At 50.9% G+C, this 25,430-nt stretch overlaps 7 protein-coding genes across 7 annotated transcripts; 3 read left to right on the top strand and 4 right to left on the bottom strand.

Annotated features, from left to right (window-relative positions):
• The first annotated feature begins 2,867 nt into the window (after positions 1-2,867).
• On the top strand, positions 2,868-7,002 carry F5B22DRAFT_584483 (uncharacterized protein). Its single transcript, XM_047973427.1, has one exon. The coding sequence runs from the start codon at positions 3,486-3,488 to the stop codon at positions 6,672-6,674; it is 3,189 nt and encodes a 1,062-aa protein (XP_047836678.1). The 5' UTR covers positions 2,868-3,485; the 3' UTR covers positions 6,675-7,002.
• A 1,383-nt stretch (positions 7,003-8,385) lies between these two features.
• Positions 8,386-9,095, bottom strand: F5B22DRAFT_29991 (U1 zinc finger-domain-containing protein). Its single transcript, XM_047970511.1, has 2 exons — positions 8,967-9,095; positions 8,386-8,834 (listed from the first exon to the last, which is right to left on the bottom strand). Exons 1-2 carry the CDS (start codon positions 8,974-8,976, stop codon positions 8,449-8,451), a joined length of 396 nt encoding a protein of 131 aa, XP_047836679.1. The 5' UTR covers positions 8,977-9,095; the 3' UTR covers positions 8,386-8,448.
• A 293-nt stretch (positions 9,096-9,388) lies between these two features.
• F5B22DRAFT_584499 (emp24/gp25L/p24 family/GOLD-domain-containing protein) lies at positions 9,389-10,742 on the top strand. Its single transcript, XM_047973428.1, has 3 exons — positions 9,389-9,714; positions 9,791-9,914; positions 9,995-10,742. Exons 1-3 carry the CDS (start codon positions 9,502-9,504, stop codon positions 10,312-10,314), a joined length of 657 nt encoding a protein of 218 aa, XP_047836680.1. The 5' UTR covers positions 9,389-9,501; the 3' UTR covers positions 10,315-10,742.
• Positions 10,743-10,979: 237 nt separating this feature from the next.
• Positions 10,980-12,482, top strand: F5B22DRAFT_584500 (Flavinator of succinate dehydrogenase-domain-containing protein). The gene is made up of 2 exons (XM_047973429.1): positions 10,980-11,400; positions 11,542-12,482. Exons 1-2 carry the CDS (start codon positions 11,139-11,141, stop codon positions 12,066-12,068), a joined length of 789 nt encoding a protein of 262 aa, XP_047836681.1. The 5' UTR covers positions 10,980-11,138; the 3' UTR covers positions 12,069-12,482.
• Positions 12,483-12,636: 154 nt separating this feature from the next.
• On the bottom strand, positions 12,637-15,281 carry F5B22DRAFT_584504 (Mis12-Mtw1 protein family-domain-containing protein). Its single transcript, XM_047973430.1, has 4 exons — positions 14,896-15,281; positions 14,068-14,823; positions 13,830-14,004; positions 12,637-13,776 (listed from the first exon to the last, which is right to left on the bottom strand). Exons 1-4 carry the CDS (start codon positions 14,981-14,983, stop codon positions 13,332-13,334), a joined length of 1,464 nt encoding a protein of 487 aa, XP_047836682.1. The 5' UTR covers positions 14,984-15,281; the 3' UTR covers positions 12,637-13,331.
• A 379-nt stretch (positions 15,282-15,660) lies between these two features.
• Positions 15,661-18,933, bottom strand: F5B22DRAFT_584505 (Aft1 HRA domain-containing protein). The gene is made up of 3 exons (XM_047973431.1): positions 18,140-18,933; positions 16,736-17,882; positions 15,661-16,665 (listed from the first exon to the last, which is right to left on the bottom strand). Exons 1-3 carry the CDS (start codon positions 18,183-18,185, stop codon positions 16,347-16,349), a joined length of 1,512 nt encoding a protein of 503 aa, XP_047836683.1. The 5' UTR covers positions 18,186-18,933; the 3' UTR covers positions 15,661-16,346.
• Positions 18,934-23,026: 4,093 nt separating this feature from the next.
• Positions 23,027-24,538, bottom strand: F5B22DRAFT_30105 (glutathione S-transferase). Its single transcript, XM_047970526.1, has 2 exons — positions 24,121-24,538; positions 23,027-24,002 (listed from the first exon to the last, which is right to left on the bottom strand). The coding sequence occupies exons 1-2, from the start codon at positions 24,229-24,231 to the stop codon at positions 23,058-23,060; spliced, it is 1,056 nt and encodes a 351-aa protein (XP_047836684.1). The 5' UTR covers positions 24,232-24,538; the 3' UTR covers positions 23,027-23,057.
• Positions 24,539-25,430: the final 892 nt, after the last annotated feature.

Here is a 25,430-nt window from a genome sequence, read left to right on the forward strand (position 1 = left end):
TGCCTATCGTTCACGCCTCCGGCATTATCATCGACGAATAGTCAGACATGTTAGTCAAGGCATGATTACGCCTGCATCTCAAGTCCACTATGTGTTGATAAACAGTTATCAAGGCACGAATGATGACATCGTAAATCAACCTGCTGCGGGGCTCGAGATAAAGCTTTCGACTATGCTTATTCCTACAATGTTGGGGTAACTGAAAATCCTCGATGAAAAGCGCCGATTGGGTGCAATTACGTGGTTTAATTGGTAAATGGCATGAACCAACTATACGTAGTAGATATACCAAGCAGATAATCGTGCTCATGCATGGAGACAAGGACCAATAGTCCCCAAACTTACCTTGTACATTGCTATTTCACCACATCCACTTGAGTTGCTGTAGGGGAGAAAAAAAGGGGGCATACTCATGTGATTACTAGGTTTGCATCTGTTACAGATCGGAGGATCATGGCTGCGTAAAGCAGGAGGAATGGCACATGGATTCTAGGATGGCTGTTACAGATCTGTTGTGTACCATTTCAACAACGGAACCCGGCGTCAGGATATGGGCAAAAATCAGGCGACGGTAACGGGCGTACAAGCAGGGAATGTGCATAATTGGGTAACAACAAAGCAAGCTGAGTATTGGTTGTGGTAATTGACCTAAGAAGAAGACTCAACATAACTAGATCGGGTAGTCGACGTCGTTTGCTAGGTATTGCAGATGCTCAAGAGGAGCTCGAGTAGCGTGTGCCTTGAATGTTCGATATAAGACCATTGTGAAGACATACTCTACCTGAACAGCAGTGGGCAGGGCGAGTGACGAGTTGGAGATACAGTACCGTATTGGTCGAGGAGTGGAGTAGTGGGGTTGATTCGCTGAAGAGAATCTGGCCATGACCATCCAATTTCAATTGGACGACTTGCAGCCAGACCATTTCTACGGTGGGCGTACGTATGAGGGCAGAGTATCGTTAATCAAAATAAACAGGCTGCCTTCGGCCACCTGGATAGTTCACATGTCTGCCTGTCTTAGTCTGACCCGGTCTCACTGTTTCACCGGTGGGTTCCCGGCTTTTGGGAGGCGAGTCTCGTTTGGGTAGCGCCTTTGAAACAAATCGCCAGGAAGACCCCAGGTCCTCGAGTTTGTGTCAATCGAGGGAGATGCAACAGGCCAAACTGGGGATACCCTGTTTGCGCACCCGCCTCTTTTGAAGAGCCGGATGCCGAAGGGCAGCGGTTCGAGCACATGGAGTAAATGGAGATATTGTACGTAGTGCGCATACAGTACCCAGGCATGCTGCTGCATCGAGAACGGTACATGGAGCTCATGCTCACGACAGAACGGGACGGGATATAGGACAGAAAAACAGGACCTAGCACGACACCACCCAGTCCCATGTTGCAGATGGTGTTGGGGATTGCCCGCTCTGATTCGCCGGGATCGTGCTGCACGTCGAGCAACTAGGGGGGGCCAGAGGTGGAATGAACCTCAAGCCTTGTGCAGTTGGAGGCGCTGATTTGTCCTGCTGACTGCGATGGATGGATTGGTTGCAGCGGTCCTCCGGCAGCACGACTTGACGCGTCTACACACACTACTCCTCCTCAGTAAATCCTCTTTCAGCGATACAATGTGGTGCGGTTCCGGCTTGGTAGTTTCTCGGCCTCTTTTGCGGATGCAGACTGGAATGTCCGTGTCTGCCGTGTACCGTTGTGTGTCCCTCTGCTGAAGAACCGAGCAAATCCCGATTCACATTGCTGCAACAAGCCTGACCCTCCGCACAGTCACTGATTGAGGAATCAAGCAAGACCGACATGTCTCTAGCTGATGGATGAACTGGAGAGAGTGTTGGGAGGAAGGTGGTGACTGTTGCCAGAGTGAGGTTGCTTGACCGGCCATCCTGAAAACTCGCAGCACAAAAAGAAGCTCGAGACCGATGATCGATTCAGACAACAAGCCATTGTTCGGGCTCGAGGGTAAACGCCAAAGAAGAACAAGAAATATAATAAATAATAATAATGATAGTTAATCAATAAAACGTAGATATATCATTAGTTAGGTGCATGCCGAGAAAATCCATTGAGCCGATGAAGGAGATGCATGTTCGCTGTGGTTGGTGAGTAAGTGCAGTGCGTGATGATGAGAAGTACCTGCGAGTACAACATGGTACCTAGTAGAGACCTACATACTCAGCAGAGGGCATCTACACGTGGTGTACAAGTGCTTGAAAAAAGAGTACTTATCTAATGTAGGTAGACTACGATGCCCACGATGCTACCTAACCACATGCACGTCTCGTCCCAAAAAGGATGCCATTAACAACCTGGTAGGTACATACCTAGTAGTTTTGATAGCGCCAAAGCAGCCATCATCATTTCTGGCTGTGACGTTGTCTTGCTCCATTCCTCGCCATCCTGCGCTCCACCAAAGTCACCCCAGCCCTGGCCTAGCGAGCAGGCGTATAGAGGTACCGGTAGGCACAGTAGCGAGAGTACCTTAAGTAGAGAGGGCTCGGGAGGTACTTGACGCACCTAGCCCACTACAGAAGCTACAGAATGGGCGCTAGCCTGCCAGCCCACTGCCAACTTGGGTAGGTAGCCCCCCTGGAACCCACCTGGAGCCCACCCTCCTACAGCGACTTGGGTACCTCGTGAGACTTGGCCGGACTTGACAAAGACTGCACACAGACTTGGAAGGCCCCACCGGCCCAGGTCGACCTCCCCAGCCCTCTCTCGCCCACTCACCTGCCTCCTTCCACCTACCTACCATGTTCTGCCTATGTATATCCATATCCATCCTCGTCGAAGCTGATACCGAGTCCTGCCTGCAAGAAGAAGCCACAATTCCGCCATCTCGACTACACTATCTCTGCCACATCTTATTTTTTTTTTATCCTTCTCGGGCACGCTTCACCTCGCTCCCTTTAGCTACCTAGGCCAAGATCGGACTGTTCCTATATCGCTGTCTCTAAACGCTTTGTCTTGCTAGCCTCCTCGTTTTGCGACAGATCAGCTTATCACGACGACTCGACGACTCGACGACATCATAATCGTATTATCCGAACAACCCTGCACTGCCGTACACCCTCAACGTGCCCGACGCCCGACGAAAAGTCCTGTCAATATACAGCATTAACCAAGACAATGCGCTTTGCGCCATGTGTTGCGTGTTTCTGAGCAGCTCGTCCACCAACGACGTGGTCCTCCTGTCAGCTTAGGATCTGCCCCGGCCCGCTCCCCGGTCCGCTGCCGCCTACCTCTCTCACCTTTGGCCTACTTTTGATTATACCGTTTAGTTATTTTGCATTTCGCCGAGTAGCACAGGTCCGCGCCAGGGGGGCCAGCCAAGGCAAAAGCTTTTTCTCACTCTTATCATCTGGCCTCGAAGTGCTTTACGCCGGAACCCTAAGACGATTATTCTTAACCCCGAGTATGGACTCCCGTGACTCAAACTAGTCTGTATATCTATTATATGTGGGAAGACGGTACGCATCCGAGAGATGTTGGCAGCTTCTGAGACCGTTGCACGACCTGCGACAACCACGTCTCTCTACTTTGACCTTCCGTATGAGCATCAACCTCTTCCCCGGCCGAGCCAACGGTCATTCAAGAAACATAAGGTGCTTCCCCGCCCCAGAGCCAACACATCGGGGCCCTTCGTTGCGAGTGGAAGCCCATCCACTTCTCGTGACCACTCGAATTGTTCTGCAGCAGCTTTAAACCTCAGGGAGTCTGGTTCGCCGAGGGCCACCCAAGATTATTTCGATCCTCGAGGTATCGGTCCAAATCTGCCGCCTACGCCGCCTGCCCATTCGAGAACCTCGTCAGGTAGCCAGCCAACCCTGATTTCAACCCCCCCTCCTGCCGAGAACCCGGCGCCAAATCAGGTTGCAGTGGGCTCTGTGACGCCCATTCCAGGCACACCTACTCTCCAGAGGAGCCCACCTACACCTGATGTGACACCTCCCCAAGTTGGGCGTCGGCCTAAGGCATTCCGTCCTAATCTATCTGACCGTCTACCTTCCAAAGCAACGGTAGATTCGCGTACTGAATCGTTCAAAACGGCGAGAGAAAGTCCCACTTCATCTGACGAGGAGAAAACAACGCCTAGACCATGCATGCCTTCTACTAGGACGTGGCAGAATGCCGAGGGGCGACGGGTTGAACCAAAGCCAAGAAATCAGCGTGATGCAGGCTTGGGTTTAAGATTAGATGTGGATGACGATCTAATCCCGAGGACGAGGCAAGAATTTTTCGCATTTGATGGAGAATGGGCGTCAAATAGTGATGTTGAACAAGAATGGGACGATAATCTCAGTAGGAACGTGACAGTGCGAAAACGTCGAGTAAATCCAAGAGAAGATAGACGGACAGAAGTGATTGAGGACGTGATGGTCACGCCAACTAATGCAACGAGGGCTTTACGATCTGTGTCGCTACATGAGCGCGTACAAACCGCACCTTCGCCGCAATATTTTCCTTCGGAATTTAGTAGTAAGAGCAGATCACGTTGGACAACATCAACCTCAGGGTCGTCGTCAAGCACTGATTTCAGACGTTCCTCTGGAATGTCGTCCAAATCTACTGTTTCTACAGTCGTCGAGGCTATATTGGTTGATGTGCCCACGAGACAACAGAAGACCTTGCGACATGTTCGAAAGCAAACAGCCCTTAGAGATTCTACTTCTGAATTTTCTCCCCCAAGTTCTACATCGACTTCAGTTCGCCAGATGGAAAGTAGCAGACGACCCAGAATTCTTGGCAAGGCCCCTGTCCCGCGGACCGATAGCATGGCATCTACGGGCACTGTGAACTCTGTAGCTAGTAGAAAAGTGCGGCGTGAAGTATGGCAGAGCGGTGGCATTCCTGTTGTTGTCATTCCCGATCGGAAAGACTCACTCAAGTCCAAAGCCTCTAGACCACCTTCTCTAAGATCAACAAACAGCAAGAGGAGCCACAGTGTACCACGATCAAATTTCTCTGGGGCAAGGGATCAACCGGTATCTTCGGATAATTCCCGACGGAGGGGTAGATCTATGTCAGTAACCTATGGATCATTTCCCAATGATCAGCTCACCATGGACTACCCTCCTATTGTACCGAGAAGAACGACCTCTCTATCTGCCCCCACTAGCCGAAACACATCGCGTGCTGGGTCGCGAGCTGGGTCACTGACCGCTGAGAGTTTGAAGGCACACAATGCCCTGATTGACCAGGAAGGGATTCAGCTACCACAATTCACGGTAGAACCTGCACCTCACACTGAGAACACGAGCAGTCGATCAGATCAGAAACAATTGTACCCGGCTCCCTCTGTCGAGTCACACAAGAACGAGACTCTGAACCAGAAGTCCCTGGTTGATCATAACGGGGACCCATTCTTCGGCAAACGGCTCACGGCGTACAACACACCCTTCTCTCAGGCTTCTGTTGAAACAAACGGAACGCATTCCGTAGCTGATATTGTGGAGGCACTGGCGGTGAACATTTATCCACACCAAAATAAATCTGTTCTCATGGTCCATCACATGTCGAAGTCTCTCAGCAGTGCAAACGACAAGCAAGCAGAAACATCTCCTGTGAGCGAACCAGAAGCGGGTAAAATTACTGGCAAGCCAGAAATCACGACGACTGGACCTAGTGATGGTCCTGTGACCCCTCCCCAACCTCAACTTTCGATGGATGGTGTAGATTCTCCTCTTAGAAATCCACGTGCACCTCCAGAACCGCCGGCAATCAAGTTCATACCAGCTACACCATCTGGCCTGACACCTGCAACAGAACAAGAAAAGATGCTGGGCAACTATTTCGAGGAAACTCAGAAACGGCCCTCGCTCGTCCGACGTGCACTGAGTCTTCGTAAGCCCTCGGACAATCCCACCCCCCGCAGACCCAGCTTACTCTCACGAACTCTATCGCTGTCTAAAACAACTCGTACGGAAACAGCAGAGAGCCCAGGCCTAGAGAAGACCCAGAAACCCATCGTGCGTCAATATCCAACAGCTGATGACCCTCCACCCGACGAATCTAAGCTGCATCCATTCTGGCGCCCTGCTGATGATTATTATGATGATGCCAATGACTTCGTATATGATGTGCCAGAAGGGTCTCACGCAGATGCTCATTATTCATCGTTCGATAACGGTCGTAGCCCCCTTCGAAGGAGCCTCAGTGAGCGGGTAAGACGCACATTTGCGATTCTGCCTATCAATGATGACGACCATGATATTACCGCCGACCGTCGCAGTCCGGAGCGACGCACAATCAAGCGCACACCCAGTGGTAGTCTACGTGTGATGCCACATCGTGGGAGCCTCAGTAGTGTACGCTGGAGCGGGCTATACACACGGGAAGACGACGAACGACCGTCCACTGCGCCTGGAAACTTCAACAAGCGTCTCTGGGGGTTAGAAAAGCGAGTCGACGACCGTGGACGACGTCTTTTCCCGGGTTGGCAAGATAAATTAGAGCAATACAGACCTCAGAACCTACAACGCCGTCTAAGTGAACATCGACGTCAGAAGCGAACGGAAGCCCTGCGCCAAAAGATCAGCGGGCCACGTGAAGTCAGAGATGGCGTCGGTGAGGTCATCAAACGGAGGAGCTACAACGGTCCTTCGTACCAAAGTAGCTCACAGACTTCTACCCCTAACTACGCACGCACGCACATGTATAACCCGAACATATAGGGTTCAAACCTCGTTCTGTGCTTGTATAAATGTCTGAAGAGCACAATGGCTCCATCCTCACGGAGTTAGGTTTTTCAGTGAATATTCAAATTTGCACCCTGATTACGTATCCCCCCCTACCCTCCCCCTTTAACGACGCACATGAGCCACGAGAGTACCTAGAGTACACACTACACCCTGAATCGATTTGCGCTTTATGTTACTACGTTTTGACGACTTGTATGACGATTGTTCGCCGCCTATGATATGGAGGAGGCATTTAACTTCACTTCTTCTTGCATTTACTCCCGGGTAGTTGGGATTGACTTTAGGAGGGAAAGGGAAAAAATTACAAGATACGCATGGCTTTGGGGTTAGGAAGGAAAGATTTCATTATTCATTTCTCTGTGTCTCTCGTCGCAATCAGCAAATCTAAACAAGTCTATGGCATAAACTGGAAAACTTTTGATGGAGGGTTTCGGCCTGGATTCTCTCACAGTTTTGGGTCTCTTGTATCTTGGGCGGTTCATCATTCATTGTCCCTTACCCCCCATCTCCCTCGCTATCTATCATGACCGTGATGATGTAGTTGAACAACGAAGGACGCAGTCGGACGTTATGTTATGGCTCCCAAGGGAAAGAAAGAAAGAGCAGAGAAAGAGGAAGGTGAAGAAGATGGAGATCCAATCGCTAGTGCAACGCGGAGAAAGAGAAGAGATAAGCAAAAATAAATAAGTGAACGGGTTCTGCGAGCAGGCCTTTGCGTCTCGTTCTATTTATTCATCGATTCGGCCCTTGTCTACTAGCTTTGATAGGTGTGGTTGCAGATGCTCTCCATGTAAACCAATAGAACTAGATAACGCATTTTGAATACTCCATGCGTCATGTTCAAATGATTTTATACATTATAAGTTCTTTCATTTTGTATTGCTTTGTATTCATATGGGTATACACATCCACTTGAAAACCCTCCGGTGAAATTCATTTATCGCCTGAACGCCATGCTTTAGCCTAGTACTCTGTACAGAGAAAAATACATATCTGCCTCTAGTGTTCATCCTCGAACAAGGTAGGCCAATTTTTCCTGCCCTTCTCTGCCGATACGAAGGCGGTCCATTTCTAGGGAATCTCAGTGATTTACGCACTAGACGTCGCGTCGCCGAATCCATATACCACCATTCAGCCACTATTCCTTGGAGATGGTCAAGTCTTCGTCCTCGTCCACGATCGAAGAAGGATACCGGTTCTTCCTTTAGGGGTCGGAAATGTTATAGTACAAGTTTAGCTTATTCTGTAGACACCGACACAAGCGTCACCCTTGGGAGGATCTATTGCCTGTCATGATGCTCAGCTCGTCGCAACGGGCGATGTAGTCTGTACCGGCGGCTATTGATTCCAAGTAAAAGATAGGACGTAATGGCCCATCTCTATTTAGTGGTGGGTGGCTCGGCTCCCGATCTAGTACCGTTCAAAGGAAGGTTCCTAACGTCCGGGATGGCCCTGCTGTCCTGGAGGACCGCCGGCTGGAGGAGGGAATCCAGGAGCACCTGGTGGCGTGGGTCCACCAGGAAATCCCTGTGCACCAGGCGGCGGCATGCCCGGGAACGGAGGGAACGGAAGGCCACCAGGTGGAGGGAATGGCAAGCCACCAGGCGGCGGAATAGGTAAACCATTAGGTCCTGGTGGAAACGGTGGCAAGCCGCCACGACCAGCTGGACCAGGCGGCGCTGTTACAGACTGTTAGGATATAACGAGATTCCTCTGATATAGCACGTAGGGTCATTTGCGCGCAAAATCAGCACATGGAGAGTGCGGTAGACTTACGAGGCATACCGGCGGGGAAAGCACCGCCGGGAGGTAGCATCGGAGGCGCGCCGGGCATTCCAGGGAAAGGAGGAGGCATGCCGCCAGGAAAGTTGAAAGGTGGGGGGAACGCGCCTGGCGGAGGGCCGCCGGGACCATGGGCGCCGGGCTGGTTCTGCGGGAGCATTGGGTTTGCGTGGGCCTGGCCTTCGGCGGCGTACGACGAGGTGATGCTGTCGATGACGGACTGGGCCTTCTCGTGGCCTATCTGTTGATAGTAGTCGACGACATTGCGCAGATGGTTCCGGCCGCTGTTGTGCGCCTTGCGCACGCTCATGGAATCGTGCGTGAGGTACACGTCGCAGTAATCGCAGAAGACTGTTGGAACACGGCCATGTTAAAGAAATGAAAGCTCGGAGGTTGATGGGTTCGATGACGATGTTGGCAAAGGGTTAGGGAAATGAGATTTCGATGAAGATCGGTGCGGCGAAGGGAAGCTGGGAAACTTACATTTCGGCATCTTGACTGGTGGCGCAGAAAATTGTCTTGTAGAAGAGTTGAGGTCCTGGGCCGAACAGGCTGGGTTGAGATGTTACTGCCTAGGTAGGTATCTTGAAGTAGGTAGAAAGAGAATCCGCCTTCATTTTCAGTTTATAGACGCGCTCGGCGCTTGGATGCTAACCTTGGTTGAACCCTCTAAACGGAGCCCCATATTTCCGAGAACGAGACACATGATTGGTAGATGAAGATTAGCTCTAGCATACTGAGCACTAACAGGCCTACAGGTTAGAGGATCTGGCAGGCACCCTGGCAGTGGAACAGTGGACAGTGGCCTGAGGGTGGTAGCCCCGCCTAATTCGCACAATACCATTGGCCAGGCGCTTGAACACAACACGTATTACTGCAATCGATAGGTACCTAGCCATCCATTCGGTTGGAAGAGTATGGGAGACGACCGCCGTTGGAGTCTCTTTGACCAGCTCTCCAGAACATCAACCATATCCTGTCCTCCGCGACCGACCGACCGACCGACCGAGTACCCAGAATGGCTTTGCCACGAGGACTGCTGCAATACGTCTGCAGCATCGTACTGCTAGTCGCATCCGTCAATGCCCTGAAATTCGACCTCGCAGCCACTCCACAGCGCGACGGTAAAAAGGAGCGATGCATCCGTAATTTCGTTGCCAAGGACACTCTCGTCGTGGTCACGGCTATTGTCAGCGGTTCCAAGGGAGATGGCCAGCTGGTCAACATGCACGTATGTAGAGCCGCGCAGCCAGATGTGCCCGGCCTCGTGAGCTGAGCTTTTGTTCTGACACTTGGCCATCTTGCAGATCAGAGATACCGTCGGTAACGAATACGGCCGCCCTAGAGACGTCGCTGGCGAGCAACGGACCGTTTTCACGTCGCACGCCGATGCTGCCTTTGACGTATGCTTCGAGAACACATTGCAGGGGGGTAAGTCTTCGCCCATCTCATCACTCTACGAAATTGAGCCGTCGCAAAAAAGGGCACAAGCTTAACAGGCATAGCATTAGGCCGAAACAACAACCCCATTCGCCATGTCGAGCTGGACATCGATATTGGCGCCGACGCCAAGGACTGGTCCGCAATCCAGGCCACCGAGAAGTTGCGCCCTGTCGAAGCAGACCTGCGCCGCTACGAAGAGATGATTCAGGAGATCGTGACTGAGATGGACTATCTGCGCGCCCGCGAGCAGAAGCTGCGAGACACCAACGAGAGCACCAACACCCGCGTCAAGTGGTTCGGTATCGGCACCACCACGCTCCTCGTCGCGCTTTGGGGCTGGCAAATCATGTATCTACGAGCCTACTTCCGGTCAAAGCACTTGATTTAAAGAGGGACAGCACTCCATATCTTGTCATATATGGAGAGACGACGAAGGAGCTCAGATATAGTTTTGGCTTGCCCTTCTATGACTCCAAGTGGGAGCATTACAGAAACGCCATATTCCTGGGAATGATAAACTAGAAGCCTACCGAATGGGGGGGTTATTACTGGGAAGAGGCAGAAACTACATCAATGCGTGATAGCCAGAAGCATCATGCTTGTAAATATAGTCTGTATGATCGTCCGAGGCGATATAATGGGGTGTTCGGTGGTCGAAAAACGGGTATGAATCAATTACTTGGGTATTCTTTACCTCTTTGTGATATGCGATGAATGAGGTGACTTTGCGACGGGTAACGTACTTTCAATTTCTGGACTCGGAATTGGCACTATGATTTATAAACTGGAATAATAGACCGTCTTGTTACTACACTATCTCTAAGATGTGGCCCAGCTGCTATCCTGCAAGAGAGTTGAAAACAATGCTAAGGCACACACACACACACTCCCCTGAATCACTCGGAGCAAAACGGAGTCGGTCGGGTTCTGTAGTCCTAGAGGGCCGGCTCATTGCACCGGACACCTTCGGCACCTAGGCGGCCTCGGCACAATCCACCGCTAAAAGCTGGGGTTTACAGATCATCTAGAGCTTCGGTCCCATTCTTTTTTGTTTCTTACGTCAACAATCGGTGTCTATCCCGAGATCTCATTACTCTCTTTATTTGACCTCTTCTCACCCTTCAATCGTTCAATCAGGCATTGCAACACCACTTCAAGCTTGGCGGTTAACAGTACAGACAAGGAGTAGCGCATAATAGAGATACAACAGCTATGGCGTCCTTGCCACGCACTCTCTTCCGTCCCGCACGCCATGCGCTGCTTCGCTCGACAGCCTCCAAGGTCCGTGCTTCACCGGCTTTAGGCGTCGGTGTTACCCGTGGGATGGCGGCCGTAGGCAGTGTGCCGCCCATGGAGCCTCAAAAAGAGCGGCCCCGCGAGATGGCCGTTGGCGAGTTTGAGGGCGCAACCGTTAAAATCGAGCCATTGCGCCGCATAGGCGAGGACGAGAAGACGATGCGTGCTCGACTAGTCTGTATGTTTCTCTATTCTTATGCTTCATTCCTCGCTCTAAGCGAAGGCATCACTTTGATCGACTGGCCACATACCTTCAATCTGATTATCCAATCCTTTCTTGACTGCACGATGTAGTACGCACTGACTAACAATGTAACAGACCAATCCCGCAAGCGCGGCATTCTCGAAACAGACCTACTCCTCTCAACTTTCGCAGACGAGTACCTCCCCACCATGACTCTCGAGGAGATGTCCCAATACGACCTGTTCCTCGACGAGAACGACTGGGACATTTACTACTGGGCCACACAAGAGGAGCTCTCTAGCAGTACATTACCATCCACACCATCATCTTCTTCTTCTTCTTCAGCAGCCACGACGACAGACACAAGCTCCGCATCCTACGGCAGCTCCGTCGAAACAGCCACAGCCACAGAGTCATCGACGACGAGCACGGGAGGCATCCCGCTGGAAGGAGAGCACGTCGACACCAAGGCCGCCCCGCCGCCGCCGCCGTCCCCGTACAAGGGCGAGTGGGCGCAGACCGTGGGCACCTTCAAACCCGCGTACAGACCGGTTCCGGCGCGCTGGCGCGACAGCGCCGTGCTGAAGCTCTTGAGGGAACACGTGCGCGCACGGTCGGGCGAAAAGGGCGGTATGGCGTTTATGCCGGCGTTGCGGTCCTAGGCCACGAAGTAATCACCCCGTGTGCGATCTATATGTATGTACACACGTATAACTAACTACCTATACAAAAATGTAACGCCAGAAGATAAGCACGGCAGTGACAATCAAGAAATCAATGTAAAAAGCCCAGTCATGTGTCTTTGAAGAAGGTATTATCCCTGCTACGCGGAAGGAGACTGATATATCTGTAGTTAGTAAATGTAATGTGAGCATAAGCAAGTAAGTAAGTAACCTAGTGGAAGCAAAAAGGGGAGGAAAGCCCTTTAGACCCGGTATCTGGGCATTACATTAGATATGCGCAGGAAGGAAAAAGCCATTCATGTTAAATAATAACTGTCTACTTGCCTTTTAGACAGAGTTGAATTTATCAATCAAATCTGCCTTTTTCAAATGAGAAACCATAACCACACTAGCGGTCCATACTTTACTCACCGAGCATCTCAATTTCATTTCGAAGCACACAGCTTTATCAGCATACTTGTCTACTTGCAGTGTGGAATTACTGTATTGTACATAGATAGATAGGTCGATTCACGGATCCGAAATATACCTACCTATCTACCTACCTGCCTTATACTCACTCTCTAATCCCAAATTTCAAGATCACGTATATCCTCCACTCCATTCCTCACTCGCTCTCCCCGCTCACACACACGCACACACACACACATATATATATATATCTGTACCTTTTACACAGCTACAACCACAAAACTCAACAACATAACTCACTTACCAATAAATGAACGAACGAATCCGCATTACAGAACAACAGAAGCACAGCACACAAGTCCCATCTACCCAAGTCCTTGTCAATCAGTTCAGTTCAGTTCTACTTCTTCATGCGTAATCCCAAATCGTGATCTCATTTGCCATGAATGTGCCTACCCTACCTGCCCTGCCTGTCCTACCTATCCGCCACCCCCAACACCACTGCCGCAAAGAAACATAAGAATCGGGATATTCCCTCTTCTCAGCTTCTTCACAACACAAAAAAAGAGCATTCCGCCTCTAGCCTCCAGCCTCCCTAGGCACAAGCCTTCTTATTTGAATCAAACGAAAAGAAGAAGAAAAAAGAGGCGAAAAAAAAAAACAATTGGTATCTTCCGGAATGGTTTGTCCCCCCTCCCTTAATGCTTGGTGATTTCCCCGCCCTCGTACGCCGTGAACGACAAAAAGATGATCAATGCTTGCTGCATATATACAGTTTATTGAATTTCATTTCATTCTTTCTTTCTGGAATCTTTTTTCTCTCTTATCTCCTCACCCGCCGCCGCCGTCGGGTAATATCTTGCTTAGACCCCGAAGGACTTCCATGATGGGCATGTCCTTGGTGCCCGCGCGCGTCTTTTCCCGCTCTTCGCGCTCTTTTAACCTAGTTGCGGTGAGGTTGAGCACCCTATCCGCCTGCCGGCCGGCTGCTACCATGCGCTGCTCGATCTTGTGAACGCTATCTGCTAAGCGGTCGATGTTGAACTCGAGAGACTTTTGTATGTCCCTTAATCGACTCTGTGTTGTCGGTATCAGTGACTTGATAGATGTCTCTGATGGGCCTGTAAGTGACGCCAGAATTTGCGCTTCATCCGGGTCAAGTAATGAAGCATCCGGGAGACTATCATTAGCAACAGGCTCAGATGGATTGAAAAGCAATGGCATTTCAGGAGCTTGCTGTTTAAGGGATTGCCATTTCTTCTTTTCCGCTTTTAACCTAGCAAGGTGGTCAGTAAAACAAATTCACATAGTACCCCTAGTAATTCATACCGTTTTATTCTCTCCTCTAATGCAACAATTTGCTCATCGTGTTCAATGTTCCGTGGATTTGGTTTGACGATTGCTGGTGGTCTAGGAACAACGGGGACATCCTCCCGAGAAAACCAGTCTGAGAACTCGGACCGTGCTGAAAAATCTTTCAGCAGCTGATCCTGAATCGCTCGAGCTGGACATGTGTTAGCTGCCGTACTCCCTTAGTACAAGGCTAGGTCTAAAAAAATATTCTTACCACCCAGAATCGCATTAGAATTCAATGAGCCGAGCGGCGGTTTCTCTGCCAATGATCGCTCCCCACACCACGTCAAAAGTTGTTTCATCCGGCGAGGCTCGGGTAGTCCATCAGCTTCAATATGTTTGTAGAACTCGGATGCGTGCACCTCCCGGTGCGGTATCGCGCTGTGCCCACTGTTCATCAAAGAGCTTGCTCTTCGGCCGCGCATTCCTAAACTACTCCTTCTGTTCCCCGTCTTCTTTCGCATCTCCTTATTGCGGTTTATTATGGGCGTATCGCTGAACGGTAGGGCGATCTTCTTGGCTTCCGAAACCTCTTCTGTCCTCTGGACTTTGTCGATATCCATTGGCGTCGACGCTGTCTCCACTTCGCGCTCCTCCTGTATTGGTCGGCTCTTTGGCGCATTGTTTATGATTTTCGTAGGTACAGGATCAAGCTTATCTATGGAGGAACGCGTCTTATGCCTCGTAACTCTTTGCGATGGCGGGGTGACGTCTGACTGGGTTTGTGCCTGGCTTGACCTCCGTTTCGAGGTCCTCGTTGGTACTGGTTTTGGCGCTGGTTTTGGTGCTGGCTTCGGTGGTTCCTCGTGATCAGCTTTCCTCTTCGGAGGGCGCCCTCTCCTAGGCGCGGCTTTTGGCGCGGGTCCAGGCGCAGGTGCCAGCTCATCCTCGGGTATGGGATCGGGATGCGCCGTCTTCGTACGCTTCGAGTTGCGCGTAAACTGGAAATCCCCATCTTGTTCATCGTACGCTGCACATCGAGCTCTAGTTAGCCTCCCGGCTTCTGTCACGCCCCATGGCGAACAAACGGGGGTGGACTCACAAGCTATCCGCTCGCTCCTCCTCCGTTTAGGCTGGTTGCTCATGCTAAGAATTTGCAGCGGCTGACGTGTCTGCACAAGGGTAGTCATGGACGCGGAATGTTCGTCGGCATCGAGGTTGTTGGCGGCGTGGTGGTTAGAGAGGTGGAAGGGTCTCGCGCGAGTCCACGATGATAGGTGTGTAATCGATAGGGGACAACGGCGGCACGGCAACGCAAGACAGGCAGACTTTGGCGGCTATGGATATTCAATTGGGATGGATGATGTTGTCGTGTGTTTGACTATATTGGAGAGTCGACAAGCTGGGGGGTCGAGGTGTGCGTTATCGATTGACTGATCGCTCTCGTCATCCGGGCGTGGGCTGGCTGGCTGGCTTAGTTCTTGGTGGTGAGGCGCGAAAAGGTCGCCGGGCCTTCCCTTCCCAATGTTTACAATGCGTGTCGGGCGCACGGGCCAACCGGCCACTTCACCCACCCGCCGTCATAAGTGGGGCTAGCGCCTTCCACCCCAAAACGAATCAATGAATGAATCCATGAATGGATGCCTTAGGCAAATACTCCTGCATCGAATTCATACATCGTGGTTAGGTTATGAGGCGTTCTCAAGTAGAGAAACAAACTCAAGATGCAACATCACGAGGCCTTAATAGCTGTGAACAAATACAATATAAGCACAAGAAGGCGGCCTGCGATCTACACAATTCGGCAGACGCGGTAGGTAGATAACTACCTACTACAGACAAATTGCTTGTCATGATCCGCGTGAGATTTGTTCAAACGTTTTGTATTGTAAAACACTACTAAGCGCTTAGAAATGTAAAGATAATTCGGCAGCCCAGCGTGTACACGGCTTTGTTACCTATATAAATGGCCCCTTGGATGGAGTGGCCAGTCTCGCCAATGAAGACTAAGATCGCTCATGGCACAGATTCTTCCATGACCTCCGAAACGCCTAGATGAGCAAAAAGCAACGAAAGCACGGCAAACCCCCCGAATTCACTCCCCGAACGCCGCTTTTATGTGTATACCCGCCCGTCACTTACGTACAGTCAGAAAACGAGAAAAACAGAACATTCTCAACCAGCCTGCGGCCTTGTATACCGATGCTCTTCGTATTAATGGCTAAAACGTGCCATGTGCAGCAGCCGAAACGCCTCGTCGTTCTCATGAGTGGAATGTTGGTACAGACATGAGGACAAACAATGACCAACTGTAGCTGTCTTCGCCACAATCGACATTTCCTTATGCCGCGACAAGATTTTTGAACGTTATCAGTCGCTATCCCGCGACATTTCCATAAGCGAAACCCTCCCTTTCCCCCGTAATCCACGCCGGAAGTTGTGAGGGCCTTTTCCTATGCATGCATCCCCCCAAAGTGTACCGTGATTTAGAAAGGGTTATTGATCTGCAGCGTCTGCAGCGTCTGCAGCATTGCCTGGCGCGGTGCGTTCATCCTATGAGAAGCGCCGCTGAACTCCCTGTCCTGCCATGACGGGTTGGTTAGGGATAGGAGCTGCCATGCCATATGGGTTGATTTGGGGGTTGTAAGACTCCATAGCTTGCTGCATGTAGGCGCCTGCGTGTAGACCCTGTTGCTGTGTAACTGGGCAGTCCTTGTGTGCAAGGAGCAGCGTCTTTAGATTGACCACTTCTTCCCTAAGTGCCGATATTTGAGCTGTGAGAGCATCGTTCTCGGTGCTAAACATTTCTACTTTGTTTTGCAGGTTGGCCAGCCACTGCTTCTTACGTTGCCGACATTTCAAAGCCGCCACTCTGTGAGCAAGTTAGTTGCCACTCTACCACTATAAGAGACAATATTGGGGGCTTGTAGTCAAAGACATACCTGTTTCGCTCTAAGAAGTTTTTACGCTTCTCTTCGTCTGTCATTTTGGATTTACCTTGGCCATCGTTGCCAATTTTGGAATCATCTTCTTCTTCATCTGATGTAGCTTCATCCTCCTGGCTGTGAGTCGACGGGGCTGTCTTGACCTTTTTGTTGGCTGGTGCTTTCGCGGGTGCATCTTCTGCCTTTCGACGGCCATTGGTAGCAGCTCCTCCACGCTTACCCTTCGCTCTCGTGTTAGGTTTAGCTGGCTCGCTCTCCTCTGACGCATTGCTGATAGCTTCACTAGCACCGCGATTACTCGGCTGCTGTGGGTGCACGCCATTGCCGTTCATCTGGGGTGAAGTACTCTGCTGATTTGTAGGTGCTGGTGGAGGATGCGCGTGCACTGGCTGGTTGCCACCTACTGGATATTGCGTCTGTGGCGGGCCGTTCCTCCCCTGAGCGCCTTGGGCTAGCATGAACAGACCATTAGCAGCATCGTTGTCGTGAGGATCAAATGCACCTGATGTAGGTTTCGCCTCGGCCTTGGCGGGTGCCCCGTTGGTTTCTTGCGGTTGAGATGTGACAGCGGGCGGGTTGGGAGGTTTGCTTTGACCCGCCTTAGCAGCAGCAGCACTCAGAGCGGTCCGGTGGAAATCCAACGTACTAGGCGTCGCACCGCCGCCGTTTGCTAACTGCGCGTAGAGAGCCTGCGAGTTAGGACTCGGCGCTGGGAACATAGAGCCACTACCGCCAGGTGTCAATCCCGTCCGGAGTGAGCTCTCATTGGGTGTGAATCCACTGCGCAGCGTGTGCGATGTATCACCGAAATAATCGGTGGCCGGGCCGGAAAGCATTGCTGGGCTCAACGGTCCCGTTCTAAGCGAACCACCTCCCCAGTTGAATGGCGTGTTCCCGTTCCCAGGCAACAACGACGAGGGTGACGTTAAGGCAGCCAGGCTGGGCAACTTAGTTCCGCCGGGCGTCTCTACGGTACCACCTGTGCCGAACGATTGTTCAAAGGGGTTCGGCTCGAGACTCAACTGGCTCGAGAAATAATCACCTCCTTCCCCGGGTTTGGGTGGTGGTGCCAATGGTCTGCCAGGTTCGTTGTTCGCGTTCGTTTCGGCCTTGACCTCAGATGTCTTCTTGTCGCCGTTTGTATCTGGAGGATGCGACAACGCATGTCAGTAACAAGCGACACTGAATCAATCGGAACACAGACGGCCACGCGAGCGGTGAATGGAGGTAGGAGCGATAAGTCAAGGAGTTACAATACGATAGGCAGCGACAGCATGACACATAAGGCCCGGTGACGACGGCAACATATGCATGCGAATTGGCCACGGCAGAGACAAGGCAAGATAAGGCAAGGCAAGGCAATGCAAGGCAGGATATGACAGACAGTCACGGTGAACTCACCTGGCGATGATGTGTTATCCGACGGCTTGGGTTCGGCTGGTGCCATGGTGACGACGATGACGACGGTCGTTATATGGGTGTATGTATTGCAAAGGAAATATGATGTAACAACGGTCTGACGCACGGTTTAGGGAGGCAGTCTGCAGAAGAAAAGGCAAACCACCTCTGGTCTCGCACCGGCCAGCAGCGAGGACGTCTTAGCACAATTCACTAACACAACAAACACACAAGGCTCTCTCTCGAATATGTCGGATCTGGCAGTCAGTGGCAAAAGGACGTCGTGAAGACGTATCGGCAGCGGGAGGTGCGGCGGGCGGCAATTGTGGTAGTGGCAGTGGTGGACGATAGGCGTCGACGGTGGTGGTGGTCAGGATGGAAAGGGTGCTGAGAGAGATTGGTGCGATGAGGTCATGAGGGAAGAAGTGACATAAGAGGTGGTTTTTTAGGGAAAGGCAGGCACAGCAGACGCAAAAGCCCCCCGAATTTTCTGGACGGGCAGCGGGTGGGCAGTGGGTGGGCAGCAGCGGACGGGCACTTGCTACGGCAGGCCTCTGGCAGACTCTGGAGAGACTCTGGACAGACTACGACAGACTCTTCTTTAGTGCAGAGCCGAACAGAGCGAGGGTGGGCACCGGCAGGGGGGCCACAGTGGGCGCGCCTGTCTGTCGCTGGCCAATGGCAGCGCCGGCGAGTCGTGCGCGATGATCCCCAAGTACCTGGACAGTGCCATTTCTTACTGCCTCTTCTGTCTACCTAGGTACTTACTTAAGAGTCTTTCATGTTGCTGATCAACCATCACTACTACTACTACTACTAGTACTACTATAGTAAGTACTTGGGTACTATAGTACCTGGATTAATAGCTTGGAGGCATTCACTGTCGGACGATTCTCTGCTGATACCTCTAGGTAGATTCTGGCACCTGCCTACGAACCTCATACTTACATTACATCTATATTATATATATATAGATGAGTAGTTGACCCATTGTACGGGCGTAGGTTTTCGGTTTTCCAAGCAACCTTTCTTCTCTCCACGTTAATACCTAGGTATCTACTTACCTAATGTATGCTTGAGAGAGAACGCAAGGTTGTTCTGTTGGGTAGATATGTACCTTCTAGGTAGGTATTACCTCAAGACTTTGGTGGAATACCTACTGTAGGTACTTAAGTAGACACTCTAGCGGAGTCAGATTCACGGAGCAATGTGCCTGGTCAGAGCCTGGTATCCACCACCTAGCCGGCGGCGCTGCTTAGTACCGCTCTCAAAAGTGAAAACAAACTCGGCCTCGTCGATGGAGCATACGTTCTGTAAGTCCTGAATGAAAGGTGGTTTAGCCGTGTTCTAGAAGGGATGTCGAGATATAGACTTGTCTACTACGCGCTCATTAGACCTACCTATAGTGTAGTTATGGCACTAGCGAGTCTGATCAAAGGGAAGAAGGGAGAAAAGAGGGAAAAAAAGATAGAGTAAGCAGCCGATGACGCCACTCCTTCGCACCACAACCTTGAAGGCGAGGAACTGAACTGAGCCCTGGACTCAATGCATTTCAAACTTCAAAAAGTGAATTTACGAATCTCTCAACACTGTTTGCGGTACACTATTACAGTAGGGCAGACAATGGGTGTCCCGTCGTGTCACAATCTTGACTCTTCAATCATCACTCCATCACGGGTGATGTGATGAGCATCGGTATAGGCTATGTACATAGTAGGCCTGTACTACAGTAGAAAGCAGACGCAGGTATATACCTACAGATACATAAAAGTGATAGATCTTTGTCAAGTAGTAGATGCCTAGGTACTTACTACTGGTATTCACAAGAGACCATGATATCCTCTCAGCTCTAGTAATACTCGACATCTCTAAAACCTATGCTGATATTCTATGTTACCTAGATACTGCATATATGTAAGTTTGTAGGAAGGTAGTGTTCATCCGGTCATTTATCAGCAACGCAACAGAGAGAGATCGTGATGAAACGACAAAGATTACCGCCACCGGGCCAATGATAGCGAGGCGAGGGTGTAGCCATTGGTCAGCGCGTTCGAGGTGATCGCGATTCCAACGGTTCGACAAGCCAAAGAAGACACTAGCATAAAAGCGGCAGGACAAAAGCACCCAATTCTCCCTCCTATTGGTAGTTGAGGTGTGTCCAACCCGGGTTAGATAGAGTCAGTCGATTCCTGATCACTTCGTGGCTGCCAGAGTCAAGCAGCACTTGTCTCCTTTGAGACTGAGTCCCGCCTCTATTTCGAACGTGGCAAATTTAGCGACCGGGGAGTTCAAATCAGACAGCGTGTGTGGTGCCATGAGTCGCAAGGGAGGAAGTACCTACTAGGTATGTAAAGTAAGAGAATTTGGAGAAGAAAGGAAAAAAAAAAAAAAAAAAAAAAAAAACCTTACAGCCTGGAATTCACGTCGCAAAAGGTTCTCCACCCGCAATCCTCCTACCGTCCGGCACCTATCTTCCTACAGGACTGGCTGACGACTGAGTTGTACTTATTGGCGGTGGAGTCGTGATTCTTTGCCAGTTCTTCTAGACCGCGTGTCTGACAAATGAGAAATCGACACACCAAAGGAAAAAGGCGTATCAGAACGCAAGACAGTAAACGCATCCCGGCCACCCAGCTGCAAGGGGGGAAGTGTCGGTGCGTCCTGATTGATAATGATCATTTACTTACTTACTATGTACAGCTGCTCATACGATGGGGATCCTTCTCGCCTTTCAATCCATCCTTTGTCGCCTCGACGAGATTTCGGCGATAGTGGGTGCGCCCGACTATGTATGTATGTAGAGTTCCCAAGTTAGTATACTTCATAGTATGTACTACGTAGTGTAATCTCCTAGCCTGATGAGGTCAACGGTATGCCTCCATCTTGGTTCCAATCGATGCACTAGTGTAGCGTGCACGCGCAGCATCGGTTGCACAATAGGTTCACCACATACTGTAAGCAAGGTATGCTCGACTACCCCATACTCTGCCCATACTCCACACACAATACCAACATCCCGATTGCTCCTTTGTCCTTGCCGCACAATGAACAGCAGATAGTCAGTGAACAAGGGGGAGACAAAGAGGGATGTGTGAGACTGAATTGTCTGGCTCGCCTGGCTGGCTCCGTTCGTAGTGTGGTGTTCCTAGTGCTGGCGGGCAAGGATTACGTCGAGACAACGTTACGTCATTTCTTTTAAAGCGGGCCCCACGAGGTACTCACCCAGTGTTGGCCAGGGCTTGACGAACTGTGCGATCGCCATTCCGCCAATAATCTCGACTACGGTCATTCACCCGTTCTCCGCAGACAGACTACCTACCACCACCACCACAAGCACCACCCGGGACGGAAGCACTACGGTGGTAGACTACAGTAGCGAGGAGGTAGTAGTATCTGGTAGTAGAATCACATTCGAAGCCTCATACATACATAGAACTCACCTACCAACACTACCGAGCTACTACGGCCCTCGGATAATCGTCCTCTAGTCAAAGGGTCCACACATCTGGACGGTTAGACCATGCCAGCAGTCGAGATCGTCTTTTGCTAGCGACATCTGTCAACCTTCAGATGTCAAGATCGAGCCCCGTAAGTGGACATGTAAATAAACAATTGCACAGACAGGTTCGACCTGCTTATTAATCGCAACCCTCCTTTTTCCTCCCTCCCACCGTCCATGGGTAAGAGATAAGTATGAGCATGAACAGAGGCCCAGGCCACTCTCTCTCTTTGTCTCTCTCCCTGATGACGCAACACCCTGCAGCTGCAGCACGTCCACCATCCTTCCCCGCTAAATGCTCTGTGACGGTGCCTCAAAGCTTATGTCGCTTAACAGGCCAACATGGGGCCAACATGGGATCACTAATACTGTAGTACGTGCAACGGGGAAGCGAGTCCGGGGTTTTTAGAGAAACATGCTCTCGCTGTCTCTGCCTCTCTAGCATCACATACCTACCTACATATGTACCTACTTAACTTACAGACTACAGTACATTAGAGTACGCATACATTAGGTAGTAATATTCACTACCTACCTTGCACACCGCGAAGCATCCACATCGAACACATCTCTTGTCTATCCCCTTGCCTATGGCAGTATTCTCTCTGTTCACAGACAAAATTGAATGAGATCCCCGTTCGCCAGTTGTCTTTCGAACTGCCCACGGCGTTTCTCGAATGGTACGAGCAGGGTTGTGCATCATAAGGTGGCATTCAGTGCCACCCAAGAGACTTCAGCCGTTGTCGTCATCGCGCGACATGGTCGGCAAAAGTGGATCGGTAATAAGAGAAGGGAAGGTTTCCCGGGCGGCAGATTGCGAGCTTCGAGTTCAGTTCTTCGGAGTTAACAGATCACCGGCCAACCAAAGCCGAAATACCTTCATTATCTAGGTACGTGTCAATCAATACTAAGACCCCAACGCGTTTTACTTGTTTGACCAAACTGGCACGTATCGTGTACTCAGAGCGTTAAGTCAACTTTCTTTTACGAGCAATTCAGGAGATCATGATTTGTCGACACTGCGCATTTGTCAAACTTTCCTCGTCGTATTTTAGACGCAGAACTATCAAATACTTAGACTTAAACCTGACACGCGTCTTCCGAAACCTTAAGAGCTTATTAAATTGAGGTTAGTACTTAAGTATATATATATGTTTACTAATCACATTCCCTGTTCCAGTGGAAGGAGGCTCTCAAGGTATTCTTTCTACCAACAGAAACTTCACTCCCATAAGCCTTTTTTTTTTCAGTTTAGAATGGAGCTAGCAGATCATGTCTCATATGTTCATAATGCTTCAATTGGCACGCTTGTGCGAATAAATCATCTGCTCTCTAGATTTCACTTGAACAAATCACTATAGGCGTATATAGGTAAAGGCAAACTCTTAGGTTCTATATATCCACGCTTAAAGATATGAGACCCTACAACTGAGACGCCACATTTCCCTCGTCTGCAGATATCGTAAACCCGTATCTCGGCGCATGTATCCTGACACTGCCCAACTGCCCTTTGCTCTCAATGACGAACTCCTTATCATCGGCCGCGACGAGCCTGCCAGCATCCTTATGTGCAGAACCGTAGTCCGTAGGCCACATCTTCACGGGCCGGCCCTTGACCAGCCCCGCTTGCCGGACCTCCTCGCCCTCCGGCTCCGCAAACGAGGACGCGAGGAGTAGTTTCGCCGCCTCCTCGCCTTTCAACGCAGGGCCATCTTCCGCAGCTGCTTTCACGGCGCCCTTGAACCGCTCCAGCCACGCCGCGACCTTGGGCGCCGACTCGAGGATGTCAGACGGCAGCGCGGCAGAAACCCACATCAACACCCAGATGGCCTCGAGATCCGCGAGCGAGGGCCCGGCGCCGTGCCCATTCGAGTCCAGGATCCAGTCCCTTCCGTCGGCAAGTAAACCCTCCTCGAGCCAGCGCACCCATCTGCGTACGACGGCTACCGCGGCGGGTCGCTTCTTGTCCATGACCTCGGCGGACAGCGGCGATGGCGTGGCGGCGCTTTCCCCGCCGTCGTCGTCTTTAGTCGGGTCGGCGTTCGTGAACAGCGCGGTGCGGTCACGCAGGAGCGCCGCGTCCGAGGCGAACCGGGACGCTGGGAAACATTGCACGCCGGACCCGAAGAGGTCCCCCTCGATCGTGCGCTGCGAGATCAGGTCCTCCAGCGCACTGTGCTCGGGCCTCCCCGCCGCGACGCCGCTGATGCCCGGGTGTGCGGCGCTGGGCGGGAACAGCGTCTCGAGCTTCTGGATGATGAGGCGCGTGTCCAGATAGACGTCTTTCCCGATGGCGAGGACGGGGATCCGCCGGTAGGAGACGCCCAGAAGGGACAAGTCTGGACGCGGCATGATACGAGGTTGGATCTTTTCATTCACGGGTTAGTCGCTTGGTCTCTCTCTGTAGTTTGGGGCGTGAACTTTTGAAGGACATGGCGCAGGGGAACTGTGATATATATGTAAATTTGTAGCCCGTGAGACTTACGCATTGCGAGTATGGGATCTTGCGCAGGTTTAGATACCATCTGAGTCGCTTGGCGTAAGGCGAGAGATCATAGTGGTAGAGCACTATGGGTATGTTTTGAGGCGATGCCATATCTTTGATTGTTGTGATAGCGTCGAATTGTCCCTCTTCCTTTTTCCTGTCGCAAAGCTGCGCGGGGTAATTCTGTTGTTGAAGTAATCGATTCCAGGCTGCAATGGATCTTAAAAGAGCTGCTTTTACCCTGGTGCTATCTCCCCTCAATTTACTAAAATGTTTCGGTGGACTTGCTGAGTAATTGAGTTAGTGTGAGAATCAAAGCCTTTCTATTAGAGCTATCTCAGTTGACTTATTGACTGATTAGCTTGAAATGAAAGTCGTCGCTCTTCTAAACCTACTCCTTTGATGGTTTGGACATATGAGTGAGGAGTCGTCGATTGCTGTACCTCGGCAATTCAGAGCTTCAGAGCATCAGTATCCACTCCTAAGCATTTTACCACGAGGTAAGCTAGTGTCCGTGCATGTTGACCCAAGTAAACCTTCGAGGAATTATAGCCTGTCATATTTGCTGTAAGATTTGTATGTAGGTGACAGCGTGTGGCGGTCTGACATCACATCTAGTAGAGAAATGCTAGAGACAATGGATGCCAGTAAGAGATCAGGATCGAAGTGATTTATATGGATACCGCAGATACAAGCAGATCTCACGTTGTTGAGCTCATGTCCTAATGCGAAGCGGGATGGTGGATATCTCGGCACTTTCTATTGGTATGCTGTGCTTTGAGGCGCATTGTTATTATTTCTTATCATGTATATTTCGGGTCCAGAGGCCGTCCCGTCCACTGTCGGCGCCCCTCGGCCTTGATGATATTGAGCACGATTGTCAGTATCAACACGATCTCGGTGTTTATGGAGGAGTCATATCACTTATGAAAACGAAGTACAAAATCCATGATTAGATCGTGAAGTTCTCCGAGCCTACTTAATTGTTTATGCCAAGCTATGCCCTACTGCATGGCCCGCCCGTGCGCTCGGGATCCAGTCGAAACAAAAGCAAAACAATGCTTTGCATAGATCAGAACTCCTGATAGCCAATCAGCGCAGAAATCTAAGTATCTCAAGAAAACAAGCCCCTGCGTCGCTCTCTGCTGTAGGTTGGCTGCGCGGGGGCCGCGACCGTGGTGTATGTAAGTGGTGTAGTAGCAGGCAGCATGTCGTAGCGAATAATTGGGATCAAGTGCCCGCCGCCCCCTTCGGTTTTCCCCGAGACAACCTCTGAGCGCATGACCTAGCAACAGGCTGCTGGGAACGTG

Source organism: Xylaria bambusicola (assembly GCF_022495145.1).
Source record: "Xylaria bambusicola strain CBS 139988 unplaced genomic scaffold F5B22scaffold_1, whole genome shotgun sequence".
Taxonomy (NCBI): domain Eukaryota; kingdom Fungi; phylum Ascomycota; class Sordariomycetes; order Xylariales; family Xylariaceae; genus Xylaria; species Xylaria bambusicola.

Excerpts from the sequence above, each read along its gene's own strand:
- F5B22DRAFT_584504 (XM_047973430.1), bottom strand. The coding sequence starts at position 14,983 with ATGACTACCCTTGTGCAGACACGTCAGCCGCTGCAAATTCTTAGCATG. Across the intron at positions 14,005-14,067 it reads TTCTAATGCGATTCTGGGTG|CTCGAGCGATTCAGGATCAG; the intron begins GTAAGAATATTT and ends ACACATGTCCAG. Across the intron at positions 13,777-13,829 it reads TTAGAGGAGAGAATAAAACG|GTTAAAAGCGGAAAAGAAGA; the intron begins GTATGAATTACT and ends CCACCTTGCTAG.
- F5B22DRAFT_584500 (XM_047973429.1), top strand. The coding sequence starts at position 11,139 with ATGGCGTCCTTGCCACGCACTCTCTTCCGTCCCGCACGCCATGCGCTG. Across the intron at positions 11,401-11,541 it reads GATGCGTGCTCGACTAGTCT|ACCAATCCCGCAAGCGCGGC; the intron begins GTATGTTTCTCT and ends ACAATGTAACAG.
- F5B22DRAFT_584483 (XM_047973427.1), top strand. The coding sequence starts at position 3,486 with ATGTTGGCAGCTTCTGAGACCGTTGCACGACCTGCGACAACCACGTCT.
- F5B22DRAFT_584499 (XM_047973428.1), top strand. The coding sequence starts at position 9,502 with ATGGCTTTGCCACGAGGACTGCTGCAATACGTCTGCAGCATCGTACTG. Across the intron at positions 9,715-9,790 it reads GCCAGCTGGTCAACATGCAC|ATCAGAGATACCGTCGGTAA; the intron begins GTATGTAGAGCC and ends GCCATCTTGCAG. Across the intron at positions 9,915-9,994 it reads CGAGAACACATTGCAGGGGG|GCCGAAACAACAACCCCATT; the intron begins GTAAGTCTTCGC and ends GCATAGCATTAG.
- F5B22DRAFT_30105 (XM_047970526.1), bottom strand. The coding sequence starts at position 24,231 with ATGGCATCGCCTCAAAACATACCCATAGTGCTCTACCACTATGATCTC. Across the intron at positions 24,003-24,120 it reads AGATCCCATACTCGCAATGC|ATCCAACCTCGTATCATGCC; the intron begins GTAAGTCTCACG and ends GTGAATGAAAAG.
- F5B22DRAFT_584505 (XM_047973431.1), bottom strand. The coding sequence starts at position 18,185 with ATGGCACCAGCCGAACCCAAGCCGTCGGATAACACATCATCGCCAG. Across the intron at positions 17,883-18,139 it reads GGATAACACATCATCGCCAG|ATACAAACGGCGACAAGAAG; the intron begins GTGAGTTCACCG and ends CGCATCCTCCAG. Across the intron at positions 16,666-16,735 it reads AACTTCTTAGAGCGAAACAG|AGTGGCGGCTTTGAAATGTC; the intron begins GTATGTCTTTGA and ends ACTTGCTCACAG.